This window comes from Vipera ursinii (assembly GCF_947247035.1).
Source record: "Vipera ursinii genome assembly, chromosome: 3".
NCBI classification, from domain to species: domain Eukaryota; kingdom Metazoa; phylum Chordata; class Lepidosauria; order Squamata; family Viperidae; genus Vipera; species Vipera ursinii.
The window spans coordinates 31,614,120-31,636,180 of record NC_139516.1 but is presented as its reverse complement, the minus strand read 5'-3'; the positions used below and the strand labels follow the sequence as shown (position 1 = coordinate 31,636,180).

Here is a 22,061-nt window from a genome sequence, read left to right as displayed (position 1 = left end):
CGTGGTTTTGGGGTGGGGTATCACCAGTACGCTGATGATACCCAACTCTTTCTTTCCACCCCGAACCAACCCAGTGATGCCCTCACCGTGATGTCCCGGTGCCTGGAGGTGGTTCGGGTCTGGATGGGGAGAAACAGGCTTCGTCTCAATCCCGCCAAGACCGAGTGGCTGTGCGTATCGGCGTCCCGGGTTAACCATGTTATTCCACCTCTAATGATGGGGGGTGAGGTGTTACCCCCCGTTGATAGGGCTCGCAACTTGGGCGTCCTCCTGGATTCACGGCTCAATTTTGAAGATCACATAGGAGCCGTGACCAGGGGGGCTTTTGCACAGGTTCGCCTGGTGCGCCAGTTGCGTCCCTATCTGGACCGGGACGCCCTACGCACAGTCACTCATGCGCTTGTGACCTCCCGTTTGGACTACTGTAACGCTCTCTACATGGGGCTGCCCTTGAAGACCACTCGGAGGCTTCAACTGGTGCAGAATGCGGCCGCGCGAGTTGTAATGGGGGTTTCCCGATACTCCCATGTAACACCTCTACTCCGCGAGCTGCATTGGCTTCCGGTTGCCCTCCGGGTGAAATTCAAGGTGCTGGTTATCACCTATAAAGCCCTACATGGCCTGGGTCCGGGATATTTGAGGGAACACTTGCTGCCGGCATCAAACGCCCTTCGCCCAGTGCGCTCCCACAGGGAGGGTCTGCTCAGGGTTCCGCCGGTGAGAGATTGCCGGCGGGTGACACCCAGGGATAGGGCCTTCTCAGTGGGAGCGCCTGCCCTCTGGAACCAGCTGCCGGTGGAGCTGAGGACTGCCCCCGACCTCCGATCATTCCGCCGGGGCCTGAAGACCTGGCTTTTTCAGCTCTCGGGCCCAGACTGAGGAAGAATTTTTAATTTGGGGTTTTTTAACTGACTACAGGGTTAATTTAATACTTTTTAATTTGTTCTTAATTTTTGTATCTTGGATTTTTAATTCCCTGTAAACCGCCCTGAGTCCTCAGGGAATAGGGCGGTATATAAATATAACTAAATAAAATAAATAAAATAAATATTAATCAGTCTTCCTCAACTTGTTCTCTCCAATTCTGTAGGCTTTCAGAATTCCCAGTGAGCAGGGCCTTTCAACCAATCTACATAGAAGGTACCAGATTGGAGAAGGCTAATGTGAATGATTAAGTGTCTGTATGTACTCATGCTGGTGATTACCTATAAAGCCCTAAATGGCATGGGTCCGGACTACTTACGGGATCACCTGCTGCCGGCGTCATCTTCCCTTCGTCCTGTGCGTTCCCACAGAGAGGGCCTCCTCAGGGTGCTGTCGGCCAGAGAGTGTTGGCTTGCAGCCCCCAGGGGGCAGAGCATTCTCTGTGGGTGCACCAGCCCTTTGGAATCAATTACCGGTTGACCTCTGGATGGCTCCCGACCTTCACTCTTTCCGCCGGGATCTGAAAACCTATTTATTTGAACAGGCCGGCCTGGTTTAAGGGTTAGGGGTATTTTAATTATTTATTATTAGGGCTTAGTTAATTTAATCTCATTTTAACTTTTGTATGGAAAGCTTTTATTGCCCTGTACACCACCCTGAGTCCTTCGGGAGAAGGGCGGTATAGAAATTCAATTATAAATAAATAAATAAAATTTATTGCTAAATGTGGAAAGAATTGAAAACTAGGAAAATTAGCCAAGACAGTGAAAGTTTCTCAAAAGAAAGTTGGTGATAATTGATAAGACACACAAAGAAGAAGAAGAAGAAGAAGAAGAAGAAGAAGAAGAAGAAGAAGAAGAAGAAGAAGAAGAAGAAGAAGAAGAAGAAGAAGAAGAAGAAGAAGAAGAAGAAGAAGAAGAAGAAGAAGAAGTTGGAAGGGATCTTGGAGGTCATCTAGTCCAACCCCCTGCTTAGGCAGGAAACCCTATACCATTTCAGACAAATGGCTGTCCAGTCTCCTCTTAAAAACTTCCAGGGTTGGAGCATTCACCACTTCTGGAGGCAGGTTGTTCCACTGGTTAATTGTTCTCACTGTCAGGAAGTTTCTCCTTAGTTCTAGGTTGCTTCTCTCCTTGACTAGTTTTCATCCGTTGCTTCTTGCCCTGCTTTCAGGTGCTTTGGAGAATAGCTTGACTCCCTCTTCTTTGTGGCAGCCCCTGAGATATTGGAACACTGTTATTTTTTTATTTTAATCCCATTTATATCCCGCCCTTCTCCGAAGACTCAGGGCAGCTTACAATTTAAGCACAAACCAATGTGCTTAGCAATAGCCTTCATTCTATGTATATGCCTGCTTATTAGGGCTTTCGGCCCCCACCAAGCGGCATTATTACAAAGTCAGCTTATTGCCCCCAACAATCTGGGTCCTCGTTATCATGTCACCCCTCACCCTTCTCTTCATTAAACTAGACATACCCAATTCCAGCAACCGTTCCTTATACAGTATATTTTAGCCTCCAGTCCCCAAATCATCTTTGCTACTCTTCTCTGTACTCTTTCTAGAGTCTCAACATCTTTTTTACATAGTGGTGACCAAAACTGGATGCAGTATTCCAGGTGTGGCCTTACCAAGGCATTGTAAAGTGGTATTAGTACTTCATGTGATCTTGATTCTATCCCTGTTAATGCAGCCTAGCACTGTGTTGACTTTTTTTGGCAGCTGCATCACACTGCTAGCTCATACTGAAGTGATTGTCCACTAGGACTCGGAGATCCCTCTCACAGTTACTACTATTGAGCAAGGTACCACCTGTACAATACCTGTGCATTTGATTTTTCCTGCCTAAATGTAGAACAGGGGTGTCAAACTCAATTTCATTGAGGGCCGCATCAGCATTGCAGTTGCCCTCAGGGGGCTGGGTGGGTATGGCCTGGGTGGGCGTGGCCTACTGGGTGGGCATGGCTAGAGTGCATATGGCCTACTGGGTGGGCATGGCTAGCTCTACATCGTTCGCATCAAGGGTGCCTATGGGGGCCTGGGCAGGAGTGGGACAGATCTGAGGGTCTCTGGCAGAAGGAGGGTCTCTGGGCCAGGGCCAGGGCCAAGGCAGTGGGGGCCGTTCCCTCACTGTTTCCAGGATGGCTTTGCGGGCCGCATGAAACCGCTTTGCGGGCCAGATCTGGCCCCCGGGCCTTGTGTTTGACATGTCTGATGTAGAACCTTACTTTTTTCACTATTGAATTTCATTTTGTTTGATAGCACCCAGTGCTTGAGTCTGTCCAGATCGTCCTGTATCTTAAGCCTATCTTCTGGAGTATTGGCTATTCCTGCCAGCTTGGTGTCGTCTGCAAATTTGATGAGTTCCCCATCTATCCTCTCATCCAAATCATTGATGAAGATTTTGAAGAGCACTGGGCCCAGAACAGAGCCCTGGGGCACCCCACTACACACTTCCTTCCATGTAGATGCAGTTCCATTGAGGACCACACGCTGAGTACGGCCTGTCAGCCAGCTACGAATCCATCTGGTGGTGATGCTATCTAACCCACATTTTTCTATCTTATCAAGTAGTAGGTTGTGATCTACTTTATCAAATGCCTTACTGCAGTCCAAGTAAATTATATCTACAGCATTCCTCTGGTCCACTAATTTTGTCACTTGGTCAAAGAATGCAATAGTATTTGTCTGGCATGATCTGTTTTTGACAAACCCATGTTGACTTTTAGTGATGACTTTGTTTGCATCAAGGTGTTCGCTGATTTGTTGTTTGATTATCTTTTCTAGAATTTTCCCAGGTATTGAGGTCAGGATGATAGGTTTGTAGTTTCCTGGATCTATTTTTTCCCTTTTTTGAAGATGGGAACTATATCAGCTATCTTCCAGTCCTCTGGTAGTTCCCCAGTGCTCCAGGATCTTTGAAAAATATAGTTCAGTGGTTCTGAGATCACATCTGCCAGTTCCTTGAGAACTTTGGGGTGTAATCCATCTGGTCCTGGTGATTTGAACTCGTCTAGGCTGGACAGGTGCTCACTTACCTTACCTTAAGTACACATAGTTAGGAGACTGATAGCCAGAAATATTTCTTCTCATTACCTGTAGTTGCTTTGATTTTGCTAAAATAGAGTGAGAAACCTATTTAATGACTGTACCCCCCATCACATTTTTGTAATCTTCAGTTCCAAATATGCAGCTAAAATCCAATAGCAAAATAGCAAATTTCAGTAGTATGATTTTGTTAACAAAATACCCTCCAAAAAGGAATGTGAAGCTTCTCTTGATATTGCCAACATGTTCTTAAGAAGTAAAACAAAAGAAAGCCTGGCAAAACAGACACACTACAACAATAATCTAGGCCAGACATGTCAAACACAAGGCCCGGGGGCCAGATCCGGCCCGCGAAATGGTTTCATGCGGCCCGCGAAGCCATCCTGGAAACAGTGAGGGAACGGCCCCCACTGCCTTGGCCCTGGCCCAGAGACCCTCCTTCCGCCAGAGATCCTCAGATCTCTCCCACTCCTGCCCAGACCCCCCATAGGCACCCTTGATGAGAAGGATGTAGAGCTGGCCACACCCACCCAGTAGGCCATATGCACTTTAGCCACGCCCACCCAGTAGGCCACGCCCACCCGGCCCCCTAAGGGCAACCACAATGCTGATGCGGCCCTGAATGAAATTGAGTTTGACACCCCTGATCTAGGCTATAGAAACACACACAAAAGCCTTCCCTGTGTTGTGGCCAAAAGTGCAGAGGAGAATCAATCAGGGGAACCAGCTGATGTCTGGTACTTGATATCAAAAGATGGTTTACTCTTCTAAAATGGGATTATCAACTTTTAAAGAGACCATTCATCTCAGCAAGTTTTCCAAAGTCTCCTTTTGTAGGAAATCTGGGGTCAGTTGTAGAAACAGCTGGATCTCCTGGTACAAGCTAAGAGGCAGATTAAGACAAACACTATGATTTTGAAAACTCACAGTATGCCTGTTCGTAGCTCTACACACCTGGGACAAAGCTTTTTTGTCCTTCACAGTTGTAGGATCTGTGTATCTTTCCCACTGTTTATGTAATTCTCTTTCTTTCTCATTTATATACATAGAATGGATGTCTTCATAAGTCATTTCTATTATCCCATCAGCTGAAGTTATTTTTATAAGTGCAATATAATCATTGTTGGTTTAGCAACAATTTCTTGCAGTGTTATTTTGTGCTCTGGTGAATATTAATAGTATACATACAGTGATACAGTTGGAGAGTTATGTACATAAAATCATCCGATTCCACAACACAAACTTTGTACCCATAAAATCCCAGACGCCATTCTTGAAATGGCATGCTCTATCTGTTTGTTCATTGTGGCATCACTATAATCATAGGTAGGAGAAATATTTACCCCTTTGTCTTCTGCATTTATTGACAATAGTGAGGAAACAGCTGTGGTTGTGCAGGTTATAGAATTGAAAAGAAAAGCTGAATATATGGCTTTTTCTGGAATTGAAGAGGCACAATACATAGTTCCATCTGCCCCCACCCCGGTTGATGTTTTTTTTAAGTGGGTACAAGGTGATTGGGTTGGTTGGATCCAGTTTAATCTCTATGGGAACAATTTGCCCAACCTTCTGGATCCTGGGATGCAGTTTAAGAACCACTGTAATGACAACTTAAAATTTATATTTACATTTGACATTTAGAAAATTTCTCATTGCCAGTGTTCATTTAATTAACAGTCATGCTGTGTTTAGAATGTGTGTGTTACAGTCTGCCTAATATTAATTCACTAATATATAAATTAAAACTTATTAGAAGAGCAAAACGTGAAAAGTTATGTAGGCAGTTTCAATATAGTTAAGATTGTTAAACAACAGGATCCTGATTAGACTGATAATAACCATGGCAGCAGTTGGCAGCTAGAAAGCCACTCCAATTAAAATTAAATTGAGAGCCACTGTTGTGTCAAAAATTGATAGATTTCAAGCTCAATGAGTAATTCCAAACATTACTTTCAAGATAAATTGGAAAAGGTTTGCTTTAGTCATCTTCAGCAATCTAGATTTATTCTGACAAAAATGAAAACAAATTTCATGCACAGTTTTAGCTCATAAAATTAATTGCTTCCCCTGTCAAAAGCACCTCGTTATATTTGACAAATAAAAACTATGGGGCTAGGATTAAGTAAAATTAAAGTTATTTTCTGCTCTTTCCTTAAAAAAAGCCTTTTGCAACTATTTCCAAATTTTAGATAAATAAAAAAGGTTGGATTTAGACAGTTAAACTGTGTCTGCTGCATGTAAAAAAATGGCTTTCTGCTAAATCTTACACACTTTCGCTGAATTTTCAGTTCAAACTAAAGCATGTTCACTTAAAAATAAATCCTTCTGAGTTCATCGATTAATCCCAGATAGGTCGGTACAGTGTAGTATCTTGGGTCTAAAATAGTGTTGAAATGCTAGACTCAAAGCCACTAAGACAGCAAATGAACTATATATAAATATAAAACCTTGATACAAACAGATTTGATATATATATATATATATATGTATATGTATATATATATATATATATATTTATGTATATATAAAATATCCTCAAGGCACTAATGTGATGGCTAAATTGGATTGGCATGACACCTTCACCTTCTTTCAAGCTTCTGATGGAGGATATGGGATGGGGATGTCATATCCTACTGTATCTTGGTATCAGCTGTTAAGTCTTAAGATGGAGATTCTGGACAGCTGTCCATTTGCTTTCTTTAGTTGTCCTGGAAGTTTAACAGTTTTTTTATTTCAGCTGTGGATGTTGAAATGTTGTTCTTGTTCTAGTCTGTATTTCAAGCCTTTATTTTCACCATGAAGGTAGAACCATACTGCATAGCTTGCACAAAGTCTTGCTTCTCTCCAGAGTTTGCTCTATGTCCCTATGCCAATAATCCAAGCCGGGTCACCTTGGCAGAGAGGAATGAATGGATGATGAAGACAATTGTTTTGGGACAGGAATGAAGATCCAGTTGCTGCAGTGAAGGGAAATATAGATATTGATGAGTAAGCCATACACAACATTTCATCTCCTTACATTTCTCAAATTAGTCTATGCCACTAGCTGGGTAATAGCTGGCAAGTAGCAAAAACAGAAGTGTTTATCAAATTTATTGCTTCCTGAATATCTCCAGCAAAGAAGTAACTGAATCCAGTGTTCAGGGGGATAATCAGTTCTAATGTATTCATTAGTATATAAGAAGCCTACAGTCTTAACATATCACAGAACAATTTTTATTATGTCTTATAGGTAACAATAATTATAGACCAAAACTGTAAGAGCACAGTCGTTGACTAATTAAATTTACTCCAGCCATTCTTTACGGTGACTTGCAAACAACAACAACAATAATAATGAGAGCAGTGCTCCATCTACATTTTAAATTCTCTACACGTACTACTATATCATTGTGAGGGTACTTGCATCTCTGCATAATCCATTACTTTACGTTTATTCTTAAATAGCGAGGGGACAGAAAGAAAGGAGAAGTCCTAACAATTGGGGTGGGTCAGAGCAGCTGAGGAGAGCACCCCTAAAAGTGTTTGAGGAACTATCCAAGATGCTGAATATTATTCACTGAAAGCAGTGAAACTAAAAATTATGCATAGGCACAATGCATAGACCAAGATTTTTCCGTGACAGGTCTTTTTTTGAAAGCATGCTTCTAAATCAATTATTGTCTTGCTTATCTGAATGTAGCATTCTGATTTGGAATTCAAAATCATCCATAACTTTTTTGGCCTATAATAGTGTTATCTAATGTTTGCTCCCTCCAGATGTATAAAATTCAACTCCCAAAATTCTCAACATTGGCCAATAACATTAGGAATTAAAGGAAGTTCTCATATCTAAAGACCTCCTGAGTTGGAGAACGTTGACCTGCACATTATTTTCACCATATCCATGTTTTGGCCAAGGGCTTTGGTCAAACATCTGAAGTCCTGAGCAAAAAGGACTATATCAGATTCCCTCAAAAAAAGCTTTTTCCCTTTGGGGCACAGTTTAGGAAATTACAGATAACAATTTTTCAGTGCAGTATCTATTACTTTTGTTTCTGAAAATGTTGCAGCTGGGAGAGCACAAGGAAAGGGGAAAATGTCTCTCAAATTCCTAGGCAAGGCCCTCCTTCCTGCCTCTGCAATAGTTCCAGGGGCTGAGGGCTGCAACATCTTTGGCACATCATCCTGTATTCAGTTTGATCTCCTCCAATTTCCACAATCTTTTGTTACTGGCTGTGCAAATAGTTGCCATTCGAAGCATCCAATGGCCTACCGCTACAATATAGATTACAGGGTATTTTGCTTTAAGAAATGTTTCATGAAATAGCACAGCGCCTTGCTTCTAAAAGCAAAGTAGCCACATTATATCACTTCATTTTACTTTTGAGGCCCCTTCCAGATATTGGGAGTATTGGAAGAAGATTTAGACAACCTAAATGGCCAAGGAGAATCATGCTGTTCTCTTGCACAGGCCTCATTAAGATACAGGAACCCCATATCACTTCTTGCAAACTTATTGATATAACAAAAGAAGAAAATAAAGCTTAGTTCGTGCTAGTTAAGGTGTGAATTTGGAACAGGCAGACTAAAGTTCATCCCCATTTGAATACAGAACATAGGGGATGACTTTAAGTGAATCCCTCTCTCAATCCAACCTGCTTCAAAAGAATGCTTATAGTGGAGATAAAATTATAGACAACTTCCACTTAAGCTATTTTCAGTTATCAAAGTAAAGTCTACACACACACACACACACACACACACACACACACACACACAACAAAAAAGAAAACCCACAATCTCTCCCTCTGAGCTGCCAAAATCCAAGTGAAGCATCTTGGCCCCATCATCTGAAGACATCTGTAGCTTCTCAAAGGGTTGCTGGAGAAGAACAACATTGGTGAGGCCTGGCTCCAGGGTGGAGATGGTGAAACCCTTGTCAATGTGGATGGACAGGGTGCAGTCCCTCCCGTTCCATGTACAGGCTGGGGGAGGGGGGGCAGGAAAAAATATATAATTTTACTTGTTAGGACAGGAGGCAATAATAATTTCAAGCCAAGAGGATAAAAACAAAATGTTAATTGAATTCAAATGTAACTCAAATTATAAATCAAATTACCATGAATATGATTACTTCACTATGTACCAAATTATTTTCTACTTCTATAATACAAACGCTGAAGGAGACAAAAAGAAAATGCATTTCAACCAGAAGTACTATTACACATTTCTTGGTCACCAAAGATATTATAAATAGTATTGGCAGCAACTAACCTACATGATGGACTGAGTTTGCTAAATTTGTTACCAAAACTGGCTTCTCTCGTAATGAGTTGCCCTATCCTGCTTGAAGTTACTGAATTAAGAAGCACAATAACATCCTTGACAAAGAATGCCTAATGCTATATTGGTATTACAATGCAGAATTGGCAAGCAGAAAAGTTTCACCAAGCAGGCAGACCCATGCTGTCACCCCAGTTCATTAAAGTTTCTATGGCAAACCCCAAGCATGAAGCCCATCTGCTTGCTTACCAGTTGACACTTCCTGGACACACTCAGCTGCATTATGGCAACCATCCACCAGCATTCTTGTCCATGTGGCTAGGTCCCGGTGTGTCTCCACACTAAAAAGATGTGTCTCCACACCTTTCTTAGTTCCAGTCCGCAAAGCGAATGAGAGTTCTGAGTCGTACAATAATGAACCTTTTGATGGGCCAGAGTGTACAAGCCTGGATGGATCAGAGGTGGAAAAAAAAGTAAGTTTTAGATATAAAAATAATTAATTGCAATTGGATATGGCTTTTTATCAAGTACAAAGACAGGCTTATTGTAAGGTAAAATGTATAGCAGTCGCCAGAAAAAGAAAAAGAAAAAAAACATTTTTGAGTCTCTTGTTATTGACTAATCATGTGTGATAACAGCCACTAGAGGCCACTCTTGTACTGTTTTTGTAGCTTCATCAGTTCCCTATCTTGCACTGGAATACAAGAGAAATAACAAAAAAATAAAAATAAAAATATTAATTAGATCTCTTTTTTCCTTTTCTGTCTCTCTTTTCCATTCATGCAGAAACAGAGTTAATTAATAACTGGACTCCAATATGAAGTGCTTTGAAGTTGCAGATCCAATCATACTCTAACAATAAAAGACTGATTCTTGGAAATTATTAAAATGACTCTAGGCAATTCCTCTTTTTTAAAAAAAATCAGCAAAGGGGGAGACTTAATTACATTTAGAAATGAAATTAAAATCCCAGGAAAGGCCATGCTTACGAACTAGGCCCTTAAGTGCCTGGTGAAATTGTTGCCAGCAAGAGAAAAGCAGGTGTGAACAAAAGGCCGGGGGGGGGGCTCTTTGGCCACAAGAAAAGAGCACAATGGAAACCCAGGGAGCAAAGGACTAATCACAAGAATCAAAAATATTCTTTCTCAACTGCAGGGGCAACCTAAACATTTCCAAGTGCCAATTATTGAGGAGAATCAAGGGAATTCTCAGCTCTCTTCAGATAAAAGTTTTACCCAAATCTCAAGATAATGAAATCTCACATGTATACAGGATGACTGAATGGGTGGCTTTTCTTACACACTGGGTGGAGCTCAGGGAGATGTGTCATTTATTTAGCTTCCTATTTAGGCTGACAAGTTACGTCCCTCTTCTCTTGGCGCAAGGTGGCAGTAAAACCTTAGAAAACCTTTAAAGCAGCAAGCCAAACGTTCTATTTCTGATACAAGCATTTGAGAAGCCAGCTTTCCCTACCTAACGTTTCCCCCTCTAAAATTCTCTAAGACTATCTAAGAGATTTAACATTGCCTGAATAATCAAAAAGCATTTTTGGAAGAATTTTCGCTTCCCTTTTTCCAATCAAAATAATCAAATTGCCAGCCTGCGGGCTGGATACATCATAGCAAAACCGCGCCCACCCCATTGCTGGCAATGGCAAAACAGTCACAATACGTCACTTGAGATTGCGAGTTTGACACCCCTGCTTTAAAATGAATGGCTTGCAACAGCATAGGATGGAAGTAACTTGCAGTAACTGCCAGCAAAGAAACTGAGGATTGCATTGATATGGAGCAGTCTCTAAAAGCTTCAAGTTACAAGAGAGAGAGAGAGAGAGAGGGAGGGAGGGAGGGAGAGAGAGAGAGAGAGAGAGAGAGAGGGGGGGGGGAGGGAGGGAGGGAGGGAGAGAGAGAGAGAGAGAGATGCAGGCAGGCAGGCAGATAGACAGACAATGCATTTACATGAAGTTGCAACAGACCAATCTTTTATGATTTCCTGACCCACAAATGTACTTCAACAAAAATATTTTGCTACACAATTGTTTTACTTTGTTCCACTTCTAGGGTAGCTGCAATGTAAGGATCAGCCAGGCTGGAGAGAAGACAGTACTTGATTAAAGAGGGAACATTTCTTGGAGTAAGATGTTGCAACACACTATTCAAAAATGTATTTTTTCCCCAAATGCTTTCCCTGGAAGAAAAGAGAACAACATCCCTAAGCCAAACTGCTGTCATTTGTAGTTACCTGGTGGCTATAAGAGGGAATCTGTGAGTTGGCTTGTTCAGAACATCTCTGTTTTGGGGGAGATTGCCATAGAAAAGAAGCTCCTTCTCTGTGAGAATAGCAAGGATATTTTTTGTCCCATCACCTGGGAGCTGCAAATAAGAATGTAAAAGGTGCAGCTGTCAGAATGGCAGCCAGATTGACATATGCCACTGGAAAATGCCCACTAAGAATGGAAGTGATGTTCTTGCTGGCATCTTGTAAAAAGTGTATTTGAATAAATCACATCACTAGGTATATTGGAGTGACAAGCACCAGGGCAACATAATCAAAGGAATTCATGGAATTAGTATAGAATTATCCTCTTTCTATTATTCTTCTACCAACATGATTAATTTTTTGTTATGAGATCTTTCAAGATTCACAAAAGCTACTAAGTCAGTCCAGCTGGTCTAAAAAAATCTGTACAAAATGACAAATGCTCTCCTGAGTTTCATTCAAAGGCCTTTTTTTAGCTATACCTTAAATGCGAGGAACTGAACATGGGACTCAGAGCCATGCAAAATCTATACTATGATAATAAGACAATATATGGTAACCTTTATTGTCATTTTTTTTACTATGAGCGCACTGGCCCACATTAAAAATGAAATTCTGTTGCCTGAAATTCTGTTGCCTGCTCTAATGAGGCACATTCCAGCAAGAACAACCTTAAAAATGTCTATATGTTCCCACCTTCAAAAGAGCAGAAACTTGTGGACTCCAACTCCCAGAATTCCTCAGCCAGGCACGCTGGCTGAGGAATTCTGGGAGTTGAAGTCAAGTCATAAAAGGGTCAAGTTTGAAGAGCCCTGATCTAGTAGCTACAAAAAAGGCGGGATTAGCATGCAGGTTCTGTGTTGCTCAACCCTGACTTTAACATGGCTTTGTCTTCCCTGACCAGTGAATACTACAATTTTTTTTCCTCACTAGAATCAGTGCAAATCAAACTAGGAACCCCAATCTTACCTGTTCTGTGAGCCAGCCAATGTGCTTGATGTCTCTATTTCCTACAATGCCAAGTCCTGATTGTAAGGCCTTCAGCTCCTCTTTGACTCTTGGCAACAGAATGCTAACATTGCTATGAATAGCATTGAACCAAGACTGGGCAGATGCTTCCTCTTTTGCTCGAAGGAACAAGGAGATCCGTCCATCTGCCGAACACACTTCTAGATACCTGCAAGATGAATTTTCCTTAAGACTGAAATGTGGGCAGCCAAAATGCAAACTGTTGTCATAAAATGCCCAGCAATATTTCTGAATTCCCAGTTGCAAAGCCTTTGTGTAGATAGTTCATGATCACACAAGCTCATAATTTTTACGATCTTACCAAGAAAGCCCCCTACTTCTTAGGGAAACAGAGGATCAGGTCACCTTCATGTAGCATAACACAGATTCAGAGCCTTTGCTTTCTAAAGTCTGCTGTTTCGATGCAAAAACATCTGCTTTAGGCTCAGTTCAGCAAAATGAAATGGTTATGGGTTTGGGAACTATCTGATTCCAGAAAAGAAAAGAAAAAACCACCGTATTCAGTTCTGAATAAGGCTAGACTTCCCTATATGGAATTGGAATAGAATTGGGAGGCGGGGGGGTTAAGGGCTCATAGATTCACAGTTCCTGCTCACTGAGCACGTAGAGATGTAGCTAATAGGCCATTGCACAGTTCCTTTAGTGCGCCAGCTATAACCCTGCCTGGAATGGAAAGGATTTCCTTCACAGATAGTCATTCCTTAGTCATTTCTCAACTGGACTATTCACAATGCACTCTTCATAGAGCTACCCTTGAACAGTATTCAGAAAAGTGGATCCAAATGCAGCAATCTGAATAGTCGTGAGCACCTCCTGATTTGTCTATATAAAGCATCACTACATTGAGAGCTGGTTGGTTTCTGGCTTTAAGTCAAGGTACTATCACTTTTAAGGGACGCGGTGGCTCAGTGGGTTAGGATGCTGAGCTTGTCGATCAGATGGTCGGCAGTTTGGTGGGTCAAATCCCGAGTGCCGCATGACAGTAGAAAAATAGGGACCACTACGGTGAGAAGGTAACAGTGTTCCGTGTGCCTTTGGCGTCTAGTCATGCCGGCCACATGACCACGGAGACGTCCTCGGACAAGCGCTGGCTCTTTGGCTTTGAAACGGAGATGAGCACCGCCCCCTAGAATTGGAAACGACTAGCACGCATGTGCGGGGGAACCTTTACCTTTACATTACTATCACTTTTAAAGCATCTCTTGGTTCAGGATCTGGATATCAGCAAGACTGCCCGCTCCCAGTAGATTCTCTTCATATTCTTCTGTTTTGGGAATGCAATTCTCACTGATCATGGTTATTTTCAGTTATTAGCCCACTTCTCAGTTATTAGCCCACTTTTGGAGAACAGTATTCTCCAGATAACTAGATTGGTTGTGGGGTTCAGAAAGGGGATTAAATGTGGTTATTCTAGCAGATCTTGCCTCTCAGAATGTTGTGATATCTTTCTCTCTAGCAATGGAATTTCTTGGTTTAAGACATTAATATTCCTGGTGACTTTTTGTTTTATTGTATATTTGCAAATGTTCAAATGTACGCTGTTCCGAATTTTTTGTGAACAGAGTGGCCTACAGGCACAGTAAAATAAGTAAATAAAATAGATCTATGTAGAGAGACCTTGTTGAGTGTATGCAAGAACTTGGCAAAAGAAGCCAAGATATTTTTAAGTTCTGAGAAACAAGATAATATTAAGAAGTGACAATGGCTGATGCCTCCTTGAGTCACTGGAATATAAGAAAGAGGGGAAGTACAACACAATCAGACTTGCAAGATTCTGTTCTTATAAAAAGGTAAAGGTAAAGGTTCCCCCGCACATGCATGCTAGTCGTTTCCGACTCTAGGGGGCGGTGCTCATCTCCGTTTCAAAGCCAAAGAGCCAGCGCTTGTCCGAGGACGTCTCCGTGGTCATGTGGCCGGCATGACTAGACGCCAAAGGCGCACGGAACGCTGTTACCTTCCCACCGTAGTGGTCCCTATTTTTCTACTTGCATTTTTACGTGCTTTCGAACTGCTAGGTTGGCAGAAGCTGGGACGAGTAACAGGCGCTCACTCTGTTACGCGGCACTCGGGATTTGACCCGCCAAACTGCCGACCTTCTGATCAACAAGCTCAGCGTCCTAACCCACTGAGCTACCGCGTCCCTTTCTTATATTATATTATTATGTTCTTATAGCCAGTCTTAATAAAAGTAATTCTAGTCTTCCTATGGAGATGATTTCCTGGTCTAGTCTACATAGTGGGGCTGACTATCTATGACACCTCTGACAATCCCAGTATTCTTTTAGGACCCATATTGAACACAGTTGTGTTTGTATTGTAGAGAATATCATTATACATCTCATTTTCCTATCCAAATGAGAAGTGATGACACCTCATGTTGACTGCTCAAAGCACTTTAATAGTAGCCTTTTAACATCTTTAAATTATGATCATCCCCATATTGCTGGGGCTGAAAGAAGGATGAAAGTGACTTTTGAATTATGAATTTCCAAAATTACATTACCTTTTTACCAGAAATGCTTAATGGTGGTTGCCCGATATGTTAGTGTTAGGATAATACTACTCAGAAAACCTCAGAAAACATATATAGGCAACATCGGCGGAGCCGTCTGGTGTCGGGCGGGAGCCGGCAGGGCAGTCCTGCGCATGCACGCGCTCCCCGGCTGTTAAGGAGCACTCTTTAGCAGCCGGGGAGTGCGCGCGTGTGCAGGACTGCCCTGCCGGCTCCCGCCCGATGCCGGACGGCTCCGCTGATGCTGCTTCAAGAGGGAAGAGCGTGAGGCACCTGCCATGGCTCCCCGAGGACTTCTTAGGAGCCGGGGAGCATGCGCGTGCACAGGACTGCCCTGCCGGCTCCCGCCCGACGCCAGCCTGCCCTGCTTCCTCCACAGTGAGAGGGGAGGGTGTGCCTTCCCGGGCTCGCTGACTTGCAGCCAAGCCAGAGCCAAAAGGGGCTTTCCTTCCACCCACCCTTTGGAATAGACGCAAGAGCTCCCAGGGCCTGGCGTTTTCAAGGGGGAGGGGAAGGGGCTGAGAGGCTCTTGGGGGTGGGAAGGGAGAGTCACGTTGGAGGGGGGACTGGACTAAGGAGGCTTGAAGTTGCTTTGCAAGAACGGGGGCGCTCGATTGATTTATGTACTATTTTCCGGCATATAAGATGACTGGGCGTATAAGACGACCCCCCAACTTTTGAGATGATTTTCATGGGTTGAAAAGTCGTCTTATACGCCGGAAAATACGGTCTATGTCAGACCCTATCATTTCTGATAATTGAGTATGCAAGTTAGAATTGATGAGATCTTGAGTCCACCATTACCCTTTAATACATTCACATACCTTTCCCAACAGATGAATTCTTCAATTCTTCGGAGAAGGGCGAGATATAAATGGGATTAAAATAAATAAATAAAAAATAATGACCTGAGTGATTGTTGGGTTACCTGTTTTCTGGATCATTTAGAAGACACTTCCTTGATATGTAGCACATTTTTAATGGGACATTCTTCCCTTCTTTGAGGTCTTGCAGGGAAAGAGTAGGAGAAGCTTGCTTCTGAAACCCTGGTGAAGAATCCCAACTTACAGTTGCACCAGTTGAAGAATTCTTAAAATAAGGAGAGATTTCCTTCATATATTTGACTGGAATAGAGGAAAAACAACATAGACCATTCAATATGCAATTCATTAAGTCCAAGTCCTACTTGAAGATCGGTGAGCCATCAACAGACAACTTCTCTATAACATTTAATACCTAGATAGCAGACTAAGCAGATATCTGGTCATTATCCTCCCTTCTTTAAGAAGAATTGCATTTTCTATATTATCTATATACTTTCTTATAACTCAGTATAAAATTATGCAAAGGTCCTCTATTTGCAAGATTATTTTTCATTTTTCATGACACATTAGTGATTACCCCATCTGATGCTCTATACATAAATTAAAACAGTCATTAACAAAAAATGAGTTCACAAGTAATGGAAAAAAACAAATAATGTGATCACCATAGATAAGACAACCTTAAGTAAAAGATTCATCACAACCTTTTTTTTTGGATTATTCAGTTCCTAGAGAGCATGAGCCTTTAAATAACCAATGTTTCTATCCTATCTAACCAACTATCCAACTGTATTTATGTGTTTCCGTGATAAATACCACCAATGGCCACAGTTAGATAATACATTTGAAACTGCATGTAATACATATATATAGTGTTGGTGTAGTGGTTAAGACATTCCAGCTAGAAAGCAGGAGACTATGAGTTTTATCTTGCCTTAGACATGGAGACAACTTGGTGATTTTGGGCCAGTCACTTTTCTCAACCCTAGGAAGAAGGCAAAGGTAAAAAGAACTTAACAAGAAAACTGCAGGAACAATCCAGGAAGTTAACAAGGGTCAAGACTGGCACACACACACAAAAAAAGAAAAAAGTCATCTCTCTATCATCTAGCTATTCTGTCTGTCTGTCTATCATCTATCTATCTATCTGTCTGTCTGTCTTAGAGAATGAAATAAAAATAATAAGAAAAATAAATCATACAAAATAAATTTTAAAATAGATGTAGGCTAAGCATGTGTAGATATGAAGAGCAATTTAAAACAAAAGAACTTTTGTGTTGTAAATCTGATTACAAAATATAACATGCAAGGTCTTCCTTCTAATAAGGATGTAATTGGCCCAAAATGATAAAACTCCTGTTGAGACACAGTTCTTGGCCTCCACATACTGGACTAATTGACGTTTTTGAATTCTTTCTGAAGATAGGTCCAAATATAACATACAAAAAAAGTAAAGAATGCAAAATGGGTGTGGGATGACTGTTTCTTGAACTGACACAGTAGGTGCAGATGCCATTCTTCCCAGGTTTAACTCAAGCATTAACAAATAAGCCTGCACTTAGCAACAAACTTTTTTTTTTGCAGCCATGTGGTAGTCTGATAACTGAAGAGTAACTTTTCCAGTAGCAGCATGCACAATGAATCAATCATGCCATGACTATCACATGCCAAAAAACACTCAGCACAGATCAACTCAACCCACATTCTCAAAATGCCAATATCGTTATGCAAATACACCAGATGGTAACTAACCCAAAGCCTTTCTTTTTTCGCTTCAGGCCAATTCCAATATTGATACAAAAAATAAAATAAATTTGTGTCCCATGTTGCTGCTTCTACTGGAAATGTTTCATTAAATGTATTCAGCCCAGTTTCTTTCCTTTCCTAGTTTGTGACATCCTCTTCAGAATAATCATCCCTTCTTATTAGATTGCCTTCTGATGTGTTCTAAGAAAATATTTTCTTTTCTTTAAACTGTCAGAGTTTATGAACCAGGAATATGTATTTCTGATATCTATATGTCATACACTACATTCACAAGGCTTCAACACACCCTTTTGTATTGGCATGTTCTCTGAACTAATTGGCTATGTGGCATGTTTTGCAGATGTTATTTTTGTGAATGATGGAAACAGGAAATTGTTTCAATGAAAACTATTTCAAGTGGGATTAGGGTTCCATGCATGAGGTTGGACCTTGAAGCTGAGTTCTGATCCTCATCATACCATTTTTGTGATTAGTGCACCCTCCAGCAGCCACTTAAACTGATTGAATGAAGCAGGGAAAGTGCCCAAAATTTGACAGTATTCTAACCAGATTACATTTTTTACGTGTGTCCCCAGCATGGCAGATAAAAATCTGTCATTGCAATGGGAAGCTAATCAGCTGATAAAAAGGAGTGAAAAATAGCTCATGTATGCAAAGCTACATACTTCTGTACTTATTATTCAGCAGAAATGGGACATGCAAAGAAAACCATCCATCAAACATTTGGAAGAATGAAATTTGTTATATACTGGCTAAAAGATTAAGTGACAGACAAGAAATAAAAAAAACAATTAGAATGACCTAGAATCACTTTCAAGAAGACATGGAGAGAATTACCCTTTGGGGGGGGGAACCGAGTGGAGCATTCAGAGGCACAATAGAATGCTGCACTGTATCTCTGTTGTTCTAGAAGTAGGGTCTTATGTTATAGGAAAACAGGTTCATTTCAGTTTCTCAACCTTGATGGAGTTGGGCTCAATGAACTTTAGAGTTCTCTGGTTCTGTGATAATCCCACTGACAGAAACTGTGTTCTGGAAGACATGAATTGGCTATAGAGAAGCTACATTCTGCTGGTATCTTCTGCACCAAGGGTGAAAACATTCATAAAGCTAGTAAAATGTCAAGGATAAAGATATAATATTGATGACATTTCAACATTATAAAATGCTAGATACGTGCTATAATTATAATAGGTATATGTTATTTACAGTTCCTCAGAAACAGCAGGTTTAGAGTTATGATTACAAGAAATATAGCACACACAGAAATACAAGAATAAGATAAGTCAAAGTGAAGTGTGTTTCAGGTGGGGCTTAATGACAAAGCATCCATATATTGAAAACTGATACTCCACCAGCTGCCTTAACAGGCTTCACAAGAATATTTTCAGAAGCTTTTCCAAAGGCTGAAGAGGCAAAGTGAGCTTTAAGCCAATGTAGAACTCTGGCTTGTCTTTTCAGCAGTGAATTTCAAAAAACCAAAACTACAGCTGGCTGCATCCATTATTCTTTCCTACAGATGCACATTTATAGCTATTCTAACACTGAAAAGATTACAAGCAAAGGTATGAACCACAAACAGAAATCTGTAAACCGTTTGCTCAATGATAAAACATGTGAAAATTGGAAAATAATTTATAGTTTATATAAGTTTTGGATCCGAAATCTGGTATTCTTTTGTAAATTATCTGCAACCTATATTCCTTTTCCAGATTCCAGTAGGACTGATTCATGGTCATTATTTTCTGTATTGTCATGCCTCCATTTCCTAAATCCTACACTTTGGCCATACACGCTGTACTTCATGGAGTTTGGTTATTAATAAAAGTATTATTTAAAAAAATAATAGTAATCAAAATGAAATGCAAACAAAAAAAATGCCACCAGATGCTCAAAATATGTAAACCTGAGAATAGAAACAATGGTCGATTTGAAACAGAGCCAGCCTGCCTGGAGCTTTGAAATCTCTAGTAGCAAACAAATAATGTCACAGCATCTCTCTGTGAGGAAAGGGGATTTGGCCTGCTTTAAAAAGTAATAATATCCATTCCTGAGGTGGTCAATCTCTGGTGAATGACTCAGGCTTTCCCCAAATTAACTCAAATGCTTCCATGTGTTGGTGTTTCCTTTAGAAATGCAAAGCATCTTAATGCCAAATGTCTCTCCCCCTCCCTTCTCCCAAATCCAATTTACTTGGAGTTCAGACGGGGGTGGGGGGTAGGGGGGGTGCCTCTCTTTTTTGGTACATAAAAATGGACATTAAGCACAGAGCAAACAGTTTTAGCTCCATCAGTGGCATCCCTGCATCTCAGTTTCATTCCTGGTCCTTGGAGAAACTAGAGGAAAAAATAATACTAATTAAAATAATGCAGCTCACACTGAAAATAGAAATTTTGGCACTGTTGTGATTTTACAAACTGGGGTGACTAGGCATTTTTTACATGGCTCTGGGCAGCTCACAACAGTAAAACAATACTGTATATATAAATACAAAATAAAAAGAGAAATAGAAGACACAGTATTAAAAGCCCTCAGCATAAGCAGGAAATGGGCTCCATCACACACCCAGAACCCCAAGCTTGACCACAGAACCAAGTCTTCAAGCCTTGCAGAAGGTCACAGTGAGGAGGCCAACTTAATCTCTAGAGGGACGATGTTCAAGAAGGTGGGGGCCATGAGAGAAAAGGCCCTATTTTTCAGTGTCACAGTTGAAACTCCTTGACTGATCCTCAAGTCAGATTGGATAATATGGGTAGAAACAACCAGTAGTAGATGGTCCTGTAGGTAACCTAGCCCCAAGCCATATAGGACTTTAAAACTGACGCCAGCACCTTGAACTGAACCTGGAAGCAAACTGGTTACCAGCACAGCTCACAAATGTGTCACATGTCAACTCCACGTCTTCGCCGGATCAACAAGCACACAGGAAAAACCACGACGAAGTACGGATGACTGGAAAGAGTGCCTTTAATAGCAGGATCTCTAAACCTTAACAAAGTCAGCGTTGGGAACCACTCGTCCCAACGCTACTTTTAAACGTAACTACCAATTGAGTAATAGCCCCACCCTGTTAGCCCCACCCTCCCCTCCGCAGACCAGCATCCACCCGGACTACATAAAAGCCCACCCCTTTATCCAGACGCCCTACGCCCTGCTGCCGCCGAAGTCCACTCAGCGCGAAGGAAGGTGTAAGACCAACATCCCCCTCTCTCACCCCCTGGATTCCCTAACGTGCCCCCCTCCACCAACCCAGTGCTTCGTGTAACACCCGTTCCAAGCCGCCGTACAGCTGTTAAGCCTGGCGCGGCTCCCCCATGTGTGACAAGACCCGTTCGGGCATAGGCAGGTCCTTTGCCACGCGCTCCCAGCCGCCGATCAGCTGTGCGAGCAGGCGCGGCCGTGGAGTCGACACCCGGAGTCTCTGTCAGCTGCCAAGCAGCATGCCGAAAAGCCGCGGCTCCAGCGCGGGCGCCCGGGGTTTTCCGCGAACCGGCTGGTGGAAAGGCAACGGCTCCAGTGCGGGCGCCCAGGGTTTTCCTCAGCCGCGGACCAGCTGACAGGCGCGGCTGCGGCTGCAGGCCATCCGGGGTCTCCGTTGGCCGCCGAGCAGCTGGGCGAAGCGTTACGGGCCCAGCGTGAGCGCCCGGGATCTCCACTGGCCGCTGAGCAGCTGTCGGGCGTGGCTGCGAACCGCGGGCGGCGACTGGATCCCTCTCCCGGTGAGTATGTTGAGCCCAAAGGGCTCGACAGTCGGCCCCTCCTACCAAGGCTCCTCCTGAAAGGCAAGACGTAGAGGTCATACAAACACCAAGGAGAGCAGCAGTCTCCCCTCGGGCCTTTCCCGAGGGTTTACCAGGGTGCCTCTGGTGGAACGCCTTAACCAATCTGGGAGCCTGAACATTCGCTTCCGCCACCCAGGATGCCTCAATAAGCGGATACCCTTTTCATAGCACTAGGTATTGCAGTCTCCCTCTCCGCCTCCTGGAATCTAGAACCTCCTGTATCTCATATTGTCCATCACCCACGGGCCCTGGCCCTACTGGCTCCCCCCGGACAGGAACAGGGGCTGGTTTTAGCAAGCTGCCGTGAAACACGGGATGCACCTTGCCCAGGAATTTAGGCAGCCGGAGGTGCACCGTGACCGGGTTGATGACGTGGGTGACCTGAAAGGGACCTATATACTTAGGGCCGAGCTTCTTGCTAGGTATCTGTAACCTCAAGTATTTTGTAGACAAGTACACCCAGTCCCTAACCCCTGGGGTGTAGAACGGCTGGTGCTTCTTATCTGCTTGGGCCTTTACGACACTGGCTTGCTTGTTCAGAGCCTTCTTGGTTGCCGCCCATGCCTTTCTGATTTGTGGCATCCACTCCTGGGGTTGACAAGGGGAAGTCGATCCCTGGTCGCACTCGGGAACAGGAGGGAAGTCGTAGCCAG

General features: G+C 42.5%; 1 protein-coding gene across 1 annotated transcript in view; it reads right to left on the bottom strand.

The window, feature by feature from the left end:
• Nucleotides 1-5,090: 5,090 nt before the first annotated feature.
• SNTA1 (syntrophin alpha 1) overlaps nucleotides 5,091-22,061 on the bottom strand; it is a 67,999-nt gene continuing 51,028 nt past the window's right edge. The window contains exons 3-8 of the mRNA XM_083358253.1: nucleotides 15,964-16,159; nucleotides 12,464-12,671; nucleotides 11,477-11,607; nucleotides 9,485-9,681; nucleotides 8,750-8,937; nucleotides 5,091-6,927 (exon numbers count right to left, since the gene is read on the bottom strand). Coding sequence (XP_083214379.1) covers nucleotides 6,835-6,927; nucleotides 8,750-8,937; nucleotides 9,485-9,681; nucleotides 11,477-11,607; nucleotides 12,464-12,671; nucleotides 15,964-16,159 — 1,013 coding nt within the window. The 3' untranslated portion in view covers nucleotides 5,091-6,834. The remainder of the gene's footprint in view (nucleotides 6,928-8,749; nucleotides 8,938-9,484; nucleotides 9,682-11,476; nucleotides 11,608-12,463; nucleotides 12,672-15,963; nucleotides 16,160-22,061) is intronic.